This window comes from Symphalangus syndactylus, chromosome 23, assembly GCF_028878055.3.
Source record: "Symphalangus syndactylus isolate Jambi chromosome 23, NHGRI_mSymSyn1-v2.1_pri, whole genome shotgun sequence".
Lineage (NCBI taxonomy): Eukaryota > Metazoa > Chordata > Mammalia > Primates > Hylobatidae > Symphalangus > Symphalangus syndactylus.
This window is the reverse complement of record NC_072445.2, coordinates 45,149,698-45,169,977: the sequence shown is the minus strand read 5'-3', so window position 1 is coordinate 45,169,977 and position 20,280 is coordinate 45,149,698. Positions and strand designations below refer to the sequence as shown.

General features: G+C 39.2%; 1 protein-coding gene across 1 annotated transcript in view; it reads left to right on the top strand.

Annotated features, from left to right (window-relative positions):
• The window catches only part of SCGN (secretagogin, EF-hand calcium binding protein), a 42,236-nt gene extending 22,328 nt beyond the window's left edge, over window positions 1-19,908 (top strand). Inside the window, exons 7-11 of the mRNA XM_055264258.2 lie at window positions 7,703-7,758; window positions 14,964-15,009; window positions 15,265-15,324; window positions 16,857-16,925; window positions 19,356-19,908. Of these exons, the coding sequence (XP_055120233.1) occupies window positions 7,703-7,758; window positions 14,964-15,009; window positions 15,265-15,324; window positions 16,857-16,925; window positions 19,356-19,484 (360 nt within the window). The 3' untranslated portion in view covers window positions 19,485-19,908. The remainder of the gene's footprint in view (window positions 1-7,702; window positions 7,759-14,963; window positions 15,010-15,264; window positions 15,325-16,856; window positions 16,926-19,355) is intronic.
• Window positions 19,909-20,280: the final 372 nt, after the last annotated feature.

Below are 20,280 nucleotides of genomic sequence, written 5' to 3'. Positions count from 1 at the left end.
AAGACAAAATGAGTTCGATGAAATTTTGACCAATCTATTTCATTTTTCTTCCCTAAGTTATAGAGGTGACTTATACTTTTCAACAAACAGATTTTGGAACTTGACAGTTGATTTTTAAAAAGACTTTTTACATTTCCCTAGAAACTTTTGGGTGTACTAACTTCTAGGAACTTAACTTTTTAAAAAACGACTTCTACATCCTGAGCTCTGATACACCAAGCGTGAAATCACGTTATTGCTGCTTTAATGGATTTTTATTGAGCAATGGACATAGTCATGGCAATATTGTATTAAAGATTTTGTTCTGAGGTTTAGCATCAAATGCTTTACTTAAGAGATGTAACTTATTAAAAGAATTCAAACTGATCTGAATAAAGATTGGCACATTTAAAAACTGGCTGAAGCATGACTAATGAGTGAGTTAAGGCAGAATGGCCAAACAGAAGAGAAAAGCTGAGGTCTGCACACCTTGTCTTATCCTGATTCCTAATTAATGTTCTGGACAAGGAAGGAGACAGCCTATTATTAAAATCAAATTATGATACTGAATTTAGAGGTGCTGCCAACACCAGGCAGGAGGAAAGATTTAACTGTCTGGATAGAATATTTTTAGATAATATTTACTTTTGTTAAATGTAAGCTAATAGTTCTGGCTGATGTTAAATCACATACTAAATTAGAGCAGGAAACTTGAACTTTTATAAAACAACAAATTTAAATCTGAGACTATGGTGAGGTGGTAAATCAAAGAAAAATAAAAAGAAGAGAAATAAGTTTTCCTGTATTAGGCTGACTTGTCCCAGAGGCAGCAACAGGCACAGCCCAGACCCAGGAAAAGTCTTGATAATATTATCTAATGTTCTCTGGAGACTCCCAGCACTCCCTCAACATAGGGAGAAGAAAAACAAATTTTCCTTTATTTTATGAAATGAGTTTATAGATTCCTGTTCTCTATAACTAGTGACTTCAAGTATTCTGTTTTATCTAAGAAGTACAACGAAGGTCATAAGAAGCCTGAGTAGGCCTGAACTACAGCTGCCTGGGCACCATAGTGAAGGTTAGGAGATAAGCCCGTGCCCAGGCAAACCTCATAATGGACACCTGGGTTGCTTGGCAATGGTTATGTGCAATCCTAAGTTTGTTCTGCCTCTGTATCCCTGCTTTCATGCCACTGTAAGCTTGCTTCAAGCTAGCCCACTCCCTTTTGTAAAGTGTATATAAAAGTCAAGTGCTGTCTTTATTCCGAGCCCGGTCTTTTGGACGTGAGTCGGCTGGGCCTGAGTGCACTCAAGATCCTCCTGTTTCAACCCGAGGTCACTCTCGTCCTCCTAAATCCTGCAACGATGGCAGATAAAGAGAATGATATGAGTTTAAGCTTGTCCCCATCCATGATCCTGGTCTTGGCTCTCATATTTCATGCCTGGATTAAAGCAGCTCATATCTGCTTCCTTCTCTGGGTCTAGGCATTCATCACTGTGATCCAGGCCAACCTGATGCTCGTCTGGGCTCAGTCCTCAGATCTCGTCTCTTCTATGTCCACTCTCACTCTTGGTGATCTCAATTAGTCTCATGGTTTTAAAGACCAACTAAAGGCTGACCACCCTTGATTTATATGTCTGACTCAGAGCACTTCTCTCAACTTCTTGGATACACTTAGTTGTGTATCTCCACTTGAATTGCATGCCTAATATACACCTTCAACATGTCTCAAATTGAAATTCTGAACTTTCCCCAAAGACCTGCTCCACTACTGGTCTTCCTCAAGCTTTCAAGTTGCTCAAAGCATGACACTTGAAGCCATCTTTGATGCCTCTTTCTCTATCACTCCACGTCTAACTGGCAAATCTTATTGAACACATTTAAATTACATTCTAAATCTGACCATTTCTCACCCTGTTCCAGGCACAATTATTTCTCAACTGAATTGCAAGATGCTTCCCAGCAGATCCTCCTATTTCCACTCTTGTCTCTTACCATCTCTATGAAACACAGCAGCCAGAGTGATCCTGTTATACGGAGTCAGATGATATCATTTTTCATATCGAAAACCTCCAATGGCTCTGTCTCTGAGAAAAAGCCAAAGTTCTTACACGACCTGCTCACACACCAAGTCATCACCTTTCCCACCTTATCTCCTTTTATCTCCTCCCCAGTCCTAGTCTTGCCACACTATTATCTGACATACTTTTGGTTACTCTGACATGCATGTGTGTGTTGCCACAGGTCCTTTGCACTTGCCATATCCCTGCCAATCTATTTTTAACCCTGGTATGCATTTGATTTACTTTCATCTCTTTCAGGTCTTTATGAAAAAGCCACCTTTTAATTGAGGCTTTCAATTTCCATCCTATTTAAAATTGTACCTCCCAATTTGCTATTCTATATGCTACTTAATTTTTCCTCCAGAGCATTTAACATAGGTAACATGTATATTTCATGTTACATATGTAAAACAGTCAGTATTTTACTTATCTGTCTTATTTTCCATCCCCCCTTCCATCTCCTCTTTCCAAATCAGCTCCATGAGAGCACGAATCTTTGTTTGTTCAGTAAATAGAACAGTGCCTGGCACATAGTAGGCACTCCATACATATTTGTTAAATGAATGAATGCATGAATAAATGAATAAATGATGCCAGTCACCTGTGCATGGATCTACAAAAGTTTAAAGTCCTATTTAAGGCTTTCAAACTCTTGCATCATCTGGTCCCATTATCTCTCCCTCTCTAACTTCTCTCCTCCACTCCCAGAACACCCCTTGTCCTCCCTGGTCACTCTCTATGGCTAACCTATTGCTATCAGGTGAATTCTATCTCGGTGCCTTTGTTCTTACATTTGCTAGTCTACAATGTCTTCCTCCCTTCCCTCTACCTCATGTCCAAATCCTATCCCTCTTTCAGAACTTACCTGAATTCTTATCTCCTTCCTCAGTCTCTTCCAATATCCTGTCACAATGCTGTGTCTCTTTTTCTCAGGGTTAAAGAGATAATGCTGAATTTTATTTGTTAACCTATATTTCAGATATTTGTTTCTGGCTCTTCAATTACAATTGTATGCCCTAAAATCAGGTGCCACCTTAATAATTGTTTGGGATATCTCATAGTGTATAGAATGTTATTAGACACAGAGTAATTACCTGACAAATAATCGTCAATTGATAATATGGGAGGCAGGTTCTAAATCTTCTTTGGAATAGCATATGGCAATAATTTCCAGGCAGGAATGAGGATCTCCTTTAAAGTTTTTTTAAAAAAATAACTGCTAAAGAATGATTTCCAATAGTTTATTAAATAAAAAAAGGAGGTTGCAAAATAGTATATTGTATATGGTCCTATTTGTCAAAAAACTAGATAGTTGTGATATACGTGTGTGTACATATATACATATGCTTGTATGTTTAAAAAGTTTCTGGAAGGATACATAAGACTCTGAATGGTAGTTACCACTAGAACAGGCAAGGGAGGGACTCACAACTCTTGACTCTGCTGAATTATTTGCATGTTTTTCACCTTGGGCAGGCATTATACTAAAATTCTTCATTAAGAATTGTTTTAAAAAGTCACAGACTTCCTCTCCCACCACGTCACAGTAGTTGTACTTTGAATCTATTGTTTAAGAAAATATCTATTGACAGGAAGTTACCCAGTAATGATTTTAAGTGATTTTGCGTTTTACAATCACTATTGCACCTACAAAGATTTGAAAAAGTAAAATATTATTCAATCTAAGGAGAATTCTGAAAAACTCCAAAGTCCCTGATGAGTCTCTTGCCAGACAATGAGAACTACCACACTTCTTAGAATTTTAAGGCATTTGTTAATAAGACATTGTGTTCCATTTCTGGGAGCCTTTACAGCACCTTTCAGGTAGTTAATTCTCAAAAATATGTGGATGGAGTATGAGCGCAAGTCTTGGAAAAGCAGTGGTAGAGGTGAGAAGAGTGATGAAGGGCTCTTCACCACCTTTCAGCAATTGCCCTTCAGAATGGAAGGCATGCCCCCTACCGCCGCCATCTTCAACTGCCACAGCCCTCCTGAGGTGAATTAGCGTAAAGAGGGAGGAAAAATTCAGGCCTATATTTATTTTCTTTTTTAAAAAATTCAATAAATAATTATTGAATGCCTGTTATGTGCTAGATATGTGCCAGGTACTTGGGGGCACATCACAAAACAAAACAAAGATCCCTGCCCTCATGGAGTTTGCAGTCTAGCATTTATTACCAATTTATCTGCATCCTATCTGTGATCCTGTGAAAGTCACCACACCTCTCTGTGCTTCTGACCTCAGCTGCCCAATGGGGAAATAAGCAGGACTGGCTGAGATATGGGTATGCCTGGTGTTCTGTAGATGCCAACAGGACACCCACCCTCAACCCACCACCCAGGAAGTAGGTAGGGCTGGAAGTAAATTGGAAAAGGGCAGAGGGATTTGAACCAGGTCATCTGGAGTGCTGTGGCAGTGGTGGGCAGGGCCCAGGCTGGCTACATGCACTGTTGCTGCTATTGTGTCTCAGTGGTTGCCTTGCTTGCTAGGTCCTTGGCTTTCTCTGCAGCTGTCAGTGCTGTCTTCTTTGCCTTCCCCTTGTCTTCCCTGGCTGTCCCAGCAGGTGTTTTGGAAGGTGCATCATCTGGCAGCTTGGCCAAGATATATTGAAAACTCTTCACAGTTACAATCATGTTGTTTTTGAAAAGAGCATGACCAATATCCTGGACAGCTCTGGAGATACTAGATAAGCTAGAGAACACCCAGGCTTCCCTGAGGATTTCGGACTAGTGCAGTTCTCAGAGTTCACACAGTAAATACATCGTCCCTCCACCACCATCAGCTGGGCATGGTTGATGCTACAGGTGAAGGTGGTCACTTCTGATTCTGCGGGTGCCCGGTAGAGTCCTCCAGGATGGACACTGGGTGAGCATCATTGGCAAGAAATAGCCGCTCAGCCCAGCAGGACATCCCACTGGTCTTGGTCAGCAGTCACTGGGACAGGAGCTTCTGGGCAGGGGTCACCTCCTCATATTCTGTGTTTTTGGTCACAGCATGTTTGCTATAGGGATTTGAGTACCAATGTCACAAGGCAGTGAACATTTGGTTTCAGAAATTCTGGAGCCTGTTCTGGCCTAGGAATATTTCATCATCATTCCAGCCAGGGTAAATGAGCACCCGTGCAGCTTCAGGGCATGCGGCCCAGTGGGCAGGGGTGTGTGTGCAGGGGATTGAAGGGGAGCTGGGTTGTCGGCTGAGGGCTGGCAGGGGCACTTGCTCATGGAGCTCAGGCTGTGACCAACCTGCCACCACTGCCTGGAGCAGTTGTCAGGCACTAGGCTTATATCTCTTGGTTTATAGCCAAGGGTAGGGAAAATAGATAGAAATGAACTATATAAGCATGAATCCAGTGAAGTGAAAATTGGCAGTCTTAGAGTTGACTCAACTATCATGAAGTTTATATTTCTTTAGGGGAAATTCAGGCCACTGAATTGGAGGGAAATCCACATAGAGTCTTTTCTTGCTTTCCCAGGGAAAAAGAGGCAATTAGAAAAGGTAAATACCACATCTCTGGCATAGTCTATGGCACCAGATGTTTTACTTCATAACCAAACATGAAGCAAATCAAATTCATGATGAGATATCCAGACTTTATAGAGCTAAGAGCCTGGTTTTATGGGAAGAGCTCTGGTGACAGATATGCTTAGATTAAAATCTTAAGCAACCTACTTCTTAGGTTCTTAAACAACCTACTTCTTAAACAACCTACTTCAATCTTTCTAAATATCAGTTTCCTTATTTGTTGCACGCAGATTTTTTTTACCTTATAAGGATGTTGTGATAATTAAATGTAATAACATACAACCCATTGAGCCCTCATAAATGGTCTTTGTTATAGTTTAAAAATTAAGAAGCCATTATGTCTCAAACAAATATGCCAAGCATTCAAAATTCACTAAAGGTTATACTTGCAAAGAAGCATAATGTCTTAATGCCACACAAGATCTACTTTCTAGTCTGGTGCTACAGGCATGCTCCAAGCTTCTTTCATTATTAATATTTGAACTTAGAGCTATAGAGGCACCAGGAAAGTAGAAGAGCAGATATAGCGGAATATGTGTGCCATTCATCTCCACTGGTATACACTCAGAGATGGAAAAATTAGGCAAATGATTTTTTTTCTGATTCTTATTCTTACGTGAGCCATAGCCAATTTTCTGAGAGGTAGAAGCATAATTTACCACACTGGTGTTTAGTTCGTCCCAGGCCAATTTCGAGCACAGGATTGTTTTCTCTTGGTGTAAGTTTGCACAGCAATGGAGTTAGGCCCACGTCTTTCAAGGTGAGTTGTTACTTGCTTAAAGATCAAGCTGACCTAGCTTTCTGTTAAGATAGAACCTCTCATATGAAGGTGTCACAGAAAATAACTCATGGCTCATCTTCTAGCAAAGTTTATCCCCATCAGACTTTTTACTGGATACTGTATAGTGTTTATGTTTAGGGGACATAATTGGACATGTAACATGCCCAAATGTATAAAAAATATAACCTGTGTTTTAATTCTGTAACACACATTTTTGGTGCCAAAGTGGTGGGAATAGGTTTTCAAATTCATTTGAAATATTAAAAATAAACTGGATTTGGAGACAGAGGAAGGATGGGGAACTAATGTATTTTTTAAAGCAAAAATCTGTTGGATATATTTTCAGATTATCTCGCTCCCTCTTTTTCCCTGTGCAGCCTCCTTATATGGATATGTTTAGAGATACTCTGTAGCATTAAAATGTTGTAAAGTCACAAAATTCACTCACATTTCAACTCAGATGTGCAAAGAAATCTATCTCTTCTATTCTGCCCAAACCAATCTTGTCCTTCTAATTTGTGGTTAGTGCAGAAATTTTTAACTTTTAGTCCTATCTTGTTTAAAGTTTAGTCTCATCTAATAATGTAAACAACTTCTTTGGACAATGCTAAGTCTCTCTATGAAAGGAAAGGCTCAGTTTCAACACCTTTTGCCTTCATGGAAACATGACGTTTCTCCTATACCCTATGAGAGTACCCTATGATATGAGCCCTCCAAGCCCTCCTTGGTGGTTGATATGCTAAATGAGGGCTAAAATAAAATAGTTTCAGAAAACTTTCACTCAAACCAAGTACCCATATTTCAAGCTTGTAAAAATCCTGTTTTGCCTGTCAGCGACTGTGGTAGTCATTGCTGCTATCTTCCAAATAATTAGTTTTCCTCTTAAGCACATGGCAGGATTGTATTATTCTGTCCCTTTGAAGGTAGGTGTGGCCAGGGATCTGCTTTGGACAATAAAATTTTAATCAGTAAATTATTTACTATTCTTTCTTTCTGCCATGGCAATCAGGAATGTGCCATATGGTCACGACTTTGTCACTCCATGTTGCCAGATTATAGACAACATGAAGTAGAGCTGCCAGCTAACCCTTGATTCTCATATATCATGAGTGAAAAATAAACCTGTGTTGTGTTAAGCCATTGAGATTTAGGAGATTTGGCTACTATGACTCATCCTAACAGAGAGGCTGACATGCAATTCCTTCTGTGACAAATACTAATTTTCCCCCAGGCAAGTGGGCTCCTCAGCCAATTTAGGCAAATATGTAATCAGAAGAGCAAAATAGAAAAGTGCTTTAATAACTTTCAGAATTAGTTCCTGTTACAAGTACAACCATTTTCCCTTCTGCATTTCAGATGAAGATTTTTGACAGAAATAAAGATGGTCGGTTGGATCTAAATGACTTAGCAAGGTGAGTTACATGGAAATGATATCATACATTCAGAAATACCTTACTAGGGGTCTGATGACATCATATATTTCCTTTTGAGACTGGAGATCAAGCCTCACCTGGAGTCTAAAAGAATAGGCACATCTTACCAAATAAGCTGAGTGATTCTAAATCTTTTAGGGTAACAGATCCCTTTGTGAAGATAATGAAAATTCTTCTCTCCAAAATGAACAACACACAACATTTTCACAAATTTTATGGATGGGTCATGGGAAGACCCTACCCTTAAAGGAAAGACATTTATAGCCCCACATTGTGACTTCATGACAAAAATGTCCCAAATCCCATTTACTGGCTGTGGGAACGTCGAGCAGTTATTTCTGGACACAGGACTACTGAGCCAGACTCCAGGTGCACTCTGTGGTCTTAAAGTGTTGGTGTATTCTCAGGGAGGCACCAAGTGTCTGAAGGCTAGAAGTGGAGGAGGACAGGATAAAAGCAGAAGTGGCTCAGTGTCCATGAAAACGTTGTCTGTGAGTCTGGTGTTGTGACATGTGATTGGTGTGTCAGCATGTTTTGTCAAGTCCGGCTGATCCCAAACAGCATGGAGTTGTCTACAAAAAAGAGAATGACATTCTGAGCAAATAGTCAGAGTTGAAATTATTGGATCTGGAATACACAGATATACCTGTTATTGGGGAGCATCCATAATACCAGGTGCTTCAGGGCAGGGCTCAGTGGTAATTGTAAGTGGGGCAGCAGTTACAGGCTGCAGTGCAGCAGCAGGTATAGCTGAGAGAGAGGAATTCCAAGGACTGAAGGCAAGTTTTTAATGATGAGGAGGTAACTCGACAAAGTCACAAGAAGATGTTGGTTTCGTCTCCTAGTGGACATTAACCTGAGTCCAGAATCACCAAATCCCACACTAGCTAGCTCCTTTCTTGGCAGCTACCTGAGCCAGGTTTTGATATCTGTGAAAGGGGACTCACCAGGAAGAATATCTCCTCAGTAACAGCCAGCATATTGACCCCAGTACACTAAATGGCCTTCTATCTGTGCCTCATAGGAATTGTGAGGCAGCCTGTGTGTCCTCCTTGGCTACTTTTTTTAGGACCTTCGTTCTAACTTTGTCCACATTGAAATAGAAGAGCCACTGAGGGACCAGCCAAAGAGGGACAAAAGTGTTTCTCCATCAGGCCTGGGGCAGAAGGCATCTTGCCTGTGCTCCGTGGATCCCACCTGGTTCCCTTGGTCAATGGAGGCAGGGTTCTTCTCAAGTAGAGGTCAGAAAGCTATGTGAGAGAGCCAATCCCAAAGCGACCAAAGGATTCATTCAATAGATGACAATCTAGATGAAAACAAAAGCTTGCAATCTCATGGTTCCCTTCACCAAAAGCATCTACCCACCTGTGCCCTGACTCAGTTGTGCACGTCTCAGAGGTAGTGAGAGTTGAGGAGCCTTGTGTGCCCGGGGAGGCTGGGGTTAATAAAGGGCTCAGAGCAGCTGCTCTCTGCCCTCTTAGTCCATACACAATATGACCTACCTATACAATGCTAAAATAACTCACATCATGCATAGACTGTAACATATAAAGGAGAAATAGAAGGAAAGCAGTTAATTATAAAATAATGCACATTTCAGTGTATAAGTGCTTGCATACAATCATAGTGAAGATATAATGAAGTGGTCAGATGCTTTCACCTGCGTAGAATTATCATAAATGGGGCAGTTCAGATACTGACTGATACAATTGTGGCATTTTGGTAACTCAGGTGCTGTTGATACGATTTTATGAAATAATAAGTCTTGACAGAGTTCCAAATGAGACAAAGTATGTTTATCTCTCAACACAATTCATATACCATGTGGAAAATTTATGTAAGTAGTAAATTATGCAAACCTTGAGTTTTTATGCAAATAAGAATTCAGTTCCAAGCACAAATAATTAAAAGCAGGGTTTTTACAGTCACGATTGCCCCCTGGACATTTGAAATTCAAGTGAGACATGGGACAATTCTTCATTCTGCAGAAATTTCCATGCAATGCCAGAAACCTAATATCCCTGGCCCTATGTACAAAATGCTAGTCGTGCCCCCTTTATCACTCTGATAATTAATAGGGCCTTCTGCATACGTCTAAACACTCTGTAGAGGCGGGTTTGCTACGGTCCTGCTGGTAGGGCAGGGACTATGCCCTAATCCTTTGAATAACTTCTCACTTGGTGGAGTGTTGTGTACTTAGGGGGATTCAATGAGTAGTTGTGAATTGATGGAGTTACAGCAGCACTGAACAGAGATGCAAGGCAGCAAAATCAGTTAGTACAGTACAGTCTTCCCTAAGTATCCTCTGGGGATTCGTTCCAGAACCTCCGTGGATACCAGATACCCAAATCCTCGGATGCTCAAGTCTCACAGTTGGCCCTGAAGAACCCACAGATACAGGGTGCCAAGTGTATTTCAAAACCAGTTTGATATGGAATTTGAAAATGAGAACTGTGGTAAGCAGAATAAAGATGTCCACATCTTAGGCTGGGTGCAGTGGCTCATACTTGTAATCCCAGCACTGTGGGAGGCTGAGGCAGGTGCATCACTTGAGATCAGAGTTCGAGACCAGCCTGACCAACATAGTGAAACCCTGTCTCTACTAAAAATACAAAATAAAATAAAATAAAATAAAATAAAATAAAATAAAATTAGCCAGATATGGTGGTGCATGCCTGTAGTCTCAGCTCTTCAAGAGGCTCAGGCAGGAGAATCGCTTGAACTCAGGAGGCAGAGGTTGCAGTGAGCCAAGATTACGTCACAGTACTCTAGCTAGGTGAATGAGTGAGATTCCATCTCAAAAAAAAAAAAAAAAAGGTGTCCACATCCTAATACCCAGAACTGGTGACTATTTTATGTTACATGGCAAGAACGAATTAAAGTTGCAGATATAATTAAGTTTGCTGATCAATAGACTTTAAAATAGAGATTATTCTGGATTATCCACATTGGGCCCAATATAATAACAAAGATCCTTTAAATATGCAAGAGGGAGGCAGAAGGTCAGTGTCACAGAGAGATTTGAAAATGCTAGTTGCTGGCTTTAAAGTGGAAGAAGAGGCTAAAGAATGTAGGCAGCCTCTAGAACCTGAAAAAGGCAAGGGCAAGGATTCTCCCCGAGAGCCTCCAGAAGGAATGCGGCCGTGTCGACAGCTTGAATTTTGCCCAGTGAGATCGATTTCAGACTTCAGCTTCTAGTGCTGTAAATGATTATGGTTATTTGAAGCCACTATGTTTGTGGCAGTGTGTCGCAGCAGCACTAGGAAACTAATACAACAACAAGGAGGTCTTAAAACATTTGCAGATAGGAATTTTCTCTCTCTACTTTCAGCTCTGAAATGCAGCTCAATTCCTCCATATAAAAGCACCTCCCAGGTATATGTGCTGTGACTGGCAACATGATTTAGGCTGCCCAGTGCCGGCATATAGTAAGAACAATATTCCTTGCAGACTTCCAGGATATCCTATCTTCGAATTGGCTCAAATTAATTCCCTCCACTCTGAGCATTTGGAGGAGCAAAGATTTTCCACATAGTTGTATTTCATATTTTCTACTTTTTCTATATATCCTCATGACTATGAATACAACATAAATTTAATGTTGAATCTACTGAAACTGACTGTATTCTATTAAAGTATAATTATAATTATGCAGAAAAGAGGCAGACATATTTGCTTTCTAAAACAAAAACAAGATTATTTTAAAATTGAGATATAATTTATGTACCTTAAAGTTTACCCTTTACAGTCAGATCTACAAATCTACAATTTGGTAGATTTTGATATATTCATAAGGTTGTCCAACCATCACCAGTATCTAATTTTAGAACATTTCATTATGCCAGAAGGATACCCAGTACACATTAGCAGTCACTCCCCTCTTCCTCCTCCCACAAGACCCTGGCAACCACCAATCTACTTTCTATTTCTATGGACTTTCCTATTCTGGGCATTTTATGTAAATGGAATCATACAATATGTGCCTGTCCTCTCTGGCTATTTCACTTGGAGTAATGTTTTCAAGGTTCATCCATGTTGTAACTTTATCCCTTTTTATGACTGAATAATAGTCCCTTGTATGTACATACCACATTTTGTCCATTCATCAGCTGATGTTCATTTGAGTTGTTTTCACTTTTTAGAGATTATGAATAACATTGCTACATGTTTTGGGACAAATATATGTTTGTGATTCTCTTGGTTATATATTAAAGAGCAGAATTTTTGGTTCATGTCGTAATTTTACATTTAATTTTCTGAGGTACTGCCAAAGTGTTTTCTGAAGTGGCCGCACCATTTTACATTCCCACCAACAATGTATCAGGATTTTAATTTCTCCATATTCTAATCAGCACTTGTTATTGTTTGCATCTTTCTTTTAATTATAGTCATCCTAGTGGGTGTGAAGTAGTATGTCATTGTGATTTGCATTTTGAACATTTTTTATGTTTTATTGGCAATTTGTATGTCTTCTTTGGAGAAATGTCTGTTCAGATCCTTTGCCCAATTAAAAAATTGGGTGATTTGTCCTTTTGTTGTTGAACTGTAAGAGTTCTATATATATTCTGTGCACTAGACACTTATCAGATATATAATCAGCAAAAACTTTTTTCCATTATGAGAGTCGTGTTTTCATTTTCTTGATGATGTCCTTTGAAGCACAAATGTTTTTAATTATCATGAAGTCCAATTTGTCTAATTTTTTTGGTTGTTTGTGTTTTAGATGTCATATCTAGGAAGCCATTGCCAAAATCCAAGCTCATGAAGATTTACCCTTTTGTTTCCTTCTAAGAGTTATATAAACTATAAAGTTTCTGTTTTATGTAAATCCTTTTCATGTTAATTGTTTAATACAGTGTAAGGTGGGGCACAATTTCATTATTTTGCATGTAGATATCTACTTGTCCCAACACCATTTCTTGAATATTTTTCCTTACTGAATGGTCTTGGCACCCTTTCTGAAAATCAACTGACCATATGTATGGGTTTATTTCTGTACTCTCAATTCTATTCCATTTATCTACATATCTGTCCTTATGCCAATATCACACTATCTTGATTCTGTAGATTTGCAGGCAAATTTTGAAATAAAAAATGTGAGTACTCAAACTTTGTTCCTCTTTTTCAGGATTGTTTTGGCTATCCTGGTTCATTTGCATATTCACATTAATTTTAGGATCAGATTGTCAATTTCTGCAAAAAAATTCAGATTTTGATGAGGATTGTTTTGAATCTGCAGATCAATTTGGGGAGTGCTGTCTCCTTAAAAATATTAAGTCCCCCAGTGTATGAACATGGGATGTTTTTTCATTTACTTAGCTCTTTAATTTCTTTCAACAATGTTTTGTAGTTTTCAGTCTACAAACTGAACCGCTTTTGTTAAATTTATTAAATATTTTATTCTTTTTGACACTATCATGAAATGATTAGTATTCTGAATTCCACTTTTGGACTGGCCATTGTTAATGTATAGAAATGTTATTGAATTTTTTATATTAATCTGGTATTCTGCCAACATGTTGGATTTGTGTATTAGCTCTTGTAGTTTTTTGTTGGGTTCCTTAGGACTTTCTATATACAATATTGCAACACCTATAAAGAGATAGTTTTACTTCTTTCTATTCTGCCAATCTCTGCTTTTAATGGAGTACTTAATATATGTATATTTAACGTGATTACTGAGAAGGTAGGATTTATATTTGCTATTTGTTTTCTCTTTGTCTTAAGCTTTTTTAAAATCCTTCTGTCCTTCCATTACCACCTCCTGCACATTAAACAGACATTTTCCAGTGTACTACTTTAATTCCCTTATTATTTCTTTTGCTATTTTTTTTGAGTTATTTTCTTAGTGGTTGTCTGCTAGATTACAATGAACATCTTAATTTAGATCAAATCTAACTGTGGATTAATAACAACTTAATTTCAATATTATACCCCAAATTTTACTTCTGTATAGTTCAAATGCCTTTCTCCTCCTTTCTGTTGTTAAAATTGTATCTTTATATATCGTGTGCTCCACAACATAGATTTTTAGTTATTGTTTTATGAAATTGTCATTTAAATCAGAAAGCAAAAAAGTTACACACAAAAAATACATTTATGCTGTATTTTATATTTGGTTTCATATTTACCGCTCCTGGTGCTCTTTATTTTTTCATGTGGATTTAAGTTACTGTCTAGTGTCCTTTAATTTCAGCCTGAAGGACTCCCTTTAGTATTTCTTACAGGTCATGTTTCTGGTGTATTGATGATTTTTGTTGTTGTTTATTTGGTGACTTTTCTGAACTAATTCTATGTAGTCTACATTCTTTGTCAGGTGTGTCCACTGAAGTCTCTGCTAGGTCAGTTCAATGGTCAGTTCATAATTGGACAGAGATTTTCTAAAATGTCTTGAACCAGTAAGTCTCCCAGTCTCTTGCTAACGGGCTCTGTGTATGTGTTAGGGCAAGTTAAATGCTACGACAGTCATTGTTCTAACCAAGATTCAGCTGTTTTGGAGGCCTGGTGCGGTGGCTCACGCCTGTAATCCCCTCACTTTGGGAGGCCGAGGTGGGCGGATCACGAGGTCAGGAGATCGTAGACCATCCTGGCTAACACGGTGAAACCCTGTCTCTACTAAAAATACAAAAAAATTAGCAGGGCCTGGTGGCGGGCGCCTGTAGTCCCAGCTACTTGGGAGGCTGAGGCAGGAGAATGGCGTGAACCCGGGAGCCGGAGCTTGCAGAGAGGCGAGATTGCACCCACTGCACTCCAGCCTGGGCGACAGAGCGAGATTCTGTCTCAAAAAAAAAAAAAAAAAAAAAAAAAAGATTCAGCTGTTTTTTTCAGAATAAACACTCCCCAGATTGCTGCAAGACTTTAATTATTTTCCAGAGCTCTGGGAAAATTATTTTGACTATTTTTTCCAGTTTTCTCAGCGCTTTATGGAGGAGTGAATTTCCAGAAGCCCATACTGTGCCATTTTCCACCAAGATGAACTTTTAAAAGTCTATGGTGACTACTAGTCTCTACGAGTTTTTCCCAATTAATTTCTTTGTTTTTGTGATGTAGGAAGTTCTGTCTTTCAAGTGCCTGTTCTGTTCTGCAGGAAATTGCCTGTACTTTCCACACACCAGGGCTATAAGTTTTCGTATAACTGAGAGCTGAACGATCCTTATGTGGATTTTTTTTTTTTTTCTATTTAGGATTCTGGCTCTTCAGGAAAACTTCCTTCTCCAGTTTAAAATGGATGTAAGTAGTGACATTTCTCTAGATGGGTTTATGTCATTGCTGTTTCTCTACGGATTTGAGCAGGAAAGAAGAAAGGAAGGCATCTATTTGCCCTACTTTTTAACTTATTTAGAAAACAGACAAGGCTCAGCATGGACTCAAGGGATCTTAAAGGTCATTTACTCAAAGTTTGCAAAGGTTGCCCAGGACTCTGGAAGAATTGTACAGCTGAATTGTCACACTGCTGGACTGACATAATGTTTTTTCCTCACACAGGCTTGTTCTACTGAAGAAAGGAAAAGGGACTTTGAGAAAATCTTTGCCTACTATGATGTTGTAAGTGTGCCTCTTTATACTGTGCTGGCCATCTTTGAGTAGGAAACTTATTTAAAACCCCTATGTGGAGCCATCTTACCCAACAGACCCTAAACTTACATGATGAATACCAATCCCATCTGTGTGTCTCTAGGTCAAGGTACTCTCAACGTCTCTATAGACCTTCTGAGAATAAAGTAAAAATAGCCAAAGGAGTACACATGGTTGAGAAGACAAAAAAAAGTGACTTTTTTTTTGGCTTCTTGGGCCTAAACTACAAGTTTTCTCCCTCTTGTAGGACTAAGAGTTCATTTATAATATCATGCACAAAAACATACAACCCTTCCACCCAATATTCAACCCAAAGAAATAGAGGAAAAGTCATACCTATTTATCATAAAAACTATTTTTTCTTGTAGAACCAATTATTTGATGAAAAGGGTCGAGAAAAGAAAAATTATAAGTACAAAGTATGGCAAAGAGATTGAATTTCCTAAGGACATGATAGTATGATGTAAGAAGGAAGAAAAGTAGAAAAGTAGAAAAAATGTTGGGAAAGGTTATAAGGATGTTTCCCTGAAACTAATCAGACTAGATAATGATGTGTCATGTTCTGAGCAGAAAACAGTATCACCTGGGAGAGGCAGTCTAGCATAGAGGTGGCTAAACACGTGGCTTCTGTGACCAATTACCTGGGTTTGAATCATGGCTTATTACCTATGCGACCTTGGGCAAGTTCCTTAGCCTCCCTGTGCTTTGTTTTCCTTATTTGTAAAATTAGGGTGATGAGGATAATAATATCTGCCTTCTGGGGATGTTATGAGAATTAAATGAATTCAGGTTTATAAAGCTTTTATGAGAGTGCCTGACAAGTACTATATAAGTGTTTGGTAAATACACTAAGGGAATGGAATTTTTAAAATGATATGTTAAAGGCTCAGGATTAAGAAATCACAAAGAGGGCAGATAAGTTATTATACTGGAACTTTAGAGAAGAACCAAATATTTTAATATGTATTGTATTTTATAGATGTTCATATCTGCATGTGTTATAAAATGGTTAGAAAAAAATTAAGGGTCTCATGTACAGACCAGATGATAATTCTAACATGTTCATTCAATGTAGTCTCCCTGGATTTAAAATAAATATTTTAATAATCACCATATCATTGCCAAATTATAGGGCAAAATAAAAAAGTTTCAATCTATACCTCAAAGGATTAATATTAGGTACAATTAACGCTTATCTGAACTGAAGCCTAGGACCTGGGAAGCAAATGAAGGCAATGTATGTCATACAACTGCAATCTGCAAAAGCCGAGGAACTCAAAAGTATGACTTCTCATTTGGTTACATGGAGCTGTTTTCAATGAGTTATTTTAATTCATGTGGAACATTCGTGTCCTGCATGGAGAACATAAATTTGAACATGCCACTTCTAAATCTATTTGCGGCCACACAAGAATACTGATACGGTTTATTTATCTAATTTATTGCTTTGCTTTTTGGCTTAAGAAAATGATATTTGGGCAATTGGATCTTTTCTTTTTCAGAGTAAAACAGGAGCCCTGGAAGGCCCAGAAGTGGATGGCTTTGTCAAAGACATGATGGAGCTTGTCCAGGTGAGTGCACGTTCTTCTTATTATGAACTGAGGTTGTCGTTTTGATTGATTCCATTGTTTATTTGTGGGAATCAGTGAGACAGACGGTTAATGTCAAAGATAAAATCTAGGGATGTAGTTTATTTAATAACCTTTGAATTGTTATGAAACCCAACAAACCTCCCTCGCTTTCTTAAGATTGTAGTTTAAATTACATGAAGCTATCATACAAGTATGTTTTTACCATCATTTAAAGGCCATCTATTTTACCAAAGGAGCACAATGCCACTGAATATCTTTCTGTTCTATTTTTTGGTTACAGAAAGTCCCTCTTCCCCTTAGACTTGGTTATTAGAATAACTAAAACATTTAATTGAATTTCATGTAATACAACTTATCTTCAGAATTCTTTTTTTTTTTTTTTTTTAACTAAGAGTCTTCTCTAATACCTAGCCTAAGGTGGTTATTTATCGGTTAAGACATTGCTGAGGTTGGGGTGGATGAAATTTAGATTATATTTACATCACACAGCTGTTTTATGTAGGTTGGGCAATGTTTAAAAAACCTTCTTCGTATTGATCAGCTACATGATCCAATTAAGCAGATCATTTCCAATTCTTCCTTTTCCAAGGGATTGTGTAGGTAATGAATTTAGTAGTCTTGTATCCTTAGGGATTTTTTGAGGTTTGTTCAGAACACAATGATTGTGTTCTGGTCAGCCCAGATGGCAAAAAATTAGAGTAGCAATTATGAACTGTTTGTGGAGTTCCAGACTTCTTTGAAAATCAGATTAACACTATGGAGCCTTGCAGCTGAAAAATGTGCAAATATCAACTTTTGCATGAATCTCCAGAAAGTTTGTGTATTGTAATAGAGCAAGCATGGATAAAACCCTTTCTGACGTCTAATCAGCCTGATGAGAACAAAAGGGGGTTTGGATTTTACAGAGTCAGTGCCCACCCACGTTGCCAGTTAGTTCTGTTTATGCAAATAAAGGATTCAAACTTGCTTAGTTCTGATTGGTTGTTGGAGCCAAGTTCTGATTGGTCAATAGAGCTGAGCCCTGATTGGTTAATTTAACTGAGTTCTGATTGGTTGGTTCGGGTGAGCTCTTAAAGCCCCAAAAAGAAAAAGGTGCTGGTTTTCAGGGAACTTGAGTAAGCTGTCATCTCTAGCCAAAAAAGGGCCACTTGGATCTATTTTAAATTTAGGGCCAGTGGCCGGGCATGGTGGCTCATTCCTGTAATCCTAGCACTTTGGGAGGCCAAGGAGGGTGGATCACCTGGTGTCAGGAGTTCAAGACCAGCCTGGCCAACATGGTGAAACACTGTCTCTACTAAAATACAAAAATTAGCCGGGCATGATGGTGGGTGACTGTAAGCCCAGCTACTTGGGAAGCTGAGATGGGAGAATCACTTGAACCCGGGAGATGGTGGTTGCAGTGAGCCGAGATCACTGCCACTGCACTCCAGCCTGGGCGGCTGAGACTTCCTCTCAAAAAAAAAATTTAGGGCCAGTAAGCCAGGTGAGATCCATTTTGAAGAATGGGCTCTTTGATTCTGACGTTTATTCACAGATGCATCAGCACATATGTAGTTTCATTAGACTAGTCTTTTCTCCATGAGAATGTTATGAAATTTTGCAATGAGCACTCATTTGGAATCAGAGGACTATTGAGGACTGTCTCCAATTGTCAGAGGACTGTTGGACTATTCTTGGGCTCAAAAATGCTGCCACAACTTTCCAGCTTGGCAGGAAGCTTAAGCTTTCTCTGCACCTCTATTTCCTAATTTGTAAAAGAGGTGGAATTATTTACTTCCCAGCATTATTGTGAAGCTTAAATGAAATAACCTATGGAGAATCAATTTGTTAAAGCATTCCTCACTTTTGCAGGCCTTTGAGCTTGAAGTAAAAAACTTTTCCTAGCTAACATGTATCACATTTCTAGCTAACATTCTTTCTTGCCCCCTAACATATCCCTTGGAGTAAATATTACATCCCTAGCTCCACCACATGTTTTAAATATACATTCAATATAACCATTTCTTTTTTTTTAAACCAGAGGCACAAAAATCTCCTACAGGGAGATAATGAAATGTGTCTTCTCTCATCAGTGCAGCAAGGCAGAAATTTATGATCATAATTCTCTACTTTGAGGCAAAGTATCTTTACTATGGTTGCTAATAAGGCAGTCTTTCTCTAAGAACTGCAGGGAAGTGACGGGGAAGTAAAGGTTTTTTGGCCTGAAGGGACATGAGAAATGAAGCTGCTGGCAGAAAACTTATCCTTGGCAGCATTTGGTGGGATGAGGCAATAGACTCATTCCCTCACTCCCTGTGGCCTGTCTCCTCCAAGGCAGGACACCCTAAGCTTAGGGAGCATCAGAGAGGGTGTTAAAGGGTGGGAACACCATTGGCTTGCCTGTTAACATGTTACTTTTGTCGCCTTCAGCCCAGCATCAGCGGGGTGGACCTTGATAAGTTCCGCGAGATTCTCTTGCGTCACTGCGATGTGAACAAGGATGGAAAAATTCAGAAGTCTGAGCTGGCTTTGTGTCTTGGGCTGAAAATCAACCCGTAATCCCAGACTGCTTTGCCTTTTGCTCTTACTGTGTTTCTGTGCTCTTGCTGGTAGAATTGTATCTGTGCATTGCTGCTGGGGACACAGTGGGCAAACTCACAAATGGTGTGCTATTCTTGGGCAAGAGGAGGGACGCTAGGGCCTTCATTCCACCACCATGATCTATCCCTGCCTCACCAAAAGCCTCCGTGTAGTGTCTGTGTTGTTTTCCCCTTGACCCTGGGCTTTCCTATCCTCCCAAAGACTCAGCTCCCCTGTTAGATGGCTCTGCCTGTCCTTCCCCGGTCACCAGGGTGGGGGGCGGACAGGGGCAGCTGAGTGCATTCATTTTGTGCTTTTCTTGTGGGCTTTCTGCTTAGTCTGAATGGTGTGTGGCATTCATGGCAATTCTGTAACTTCAACATAGATTTTTTTTTTTTTTTTTGTGGAAATAAATCTGCAATTGGAAACAAAAATGTACTGATAATTGCTTTTGTCTTGTGACCTTTGAAATGTTCTACCTGATGCTTTGACTAAGAAACCCCTTATCTAATGGGGATCGGGGGAAGGATAGAGAAGGAGAGTGAAGGGCAATATCTTAAAAGAAATCCACACCACCAATCCTTCTATAGTTCTCACATGCCCTCACTAGGGCTGACTTCCTGGTGAGCTGGCATTAAAGTGAGAGCTGCCAATAATCACTTTTTATTGGAAGGAGGAGACCAGAACACTCATCCTGGACTGGGTTTTGTTCTTAAGTGCTTGGTGAGCTCACATGGCTAGGCAGGTAGAAATAGAGAAGAAATATGAAGAAAAT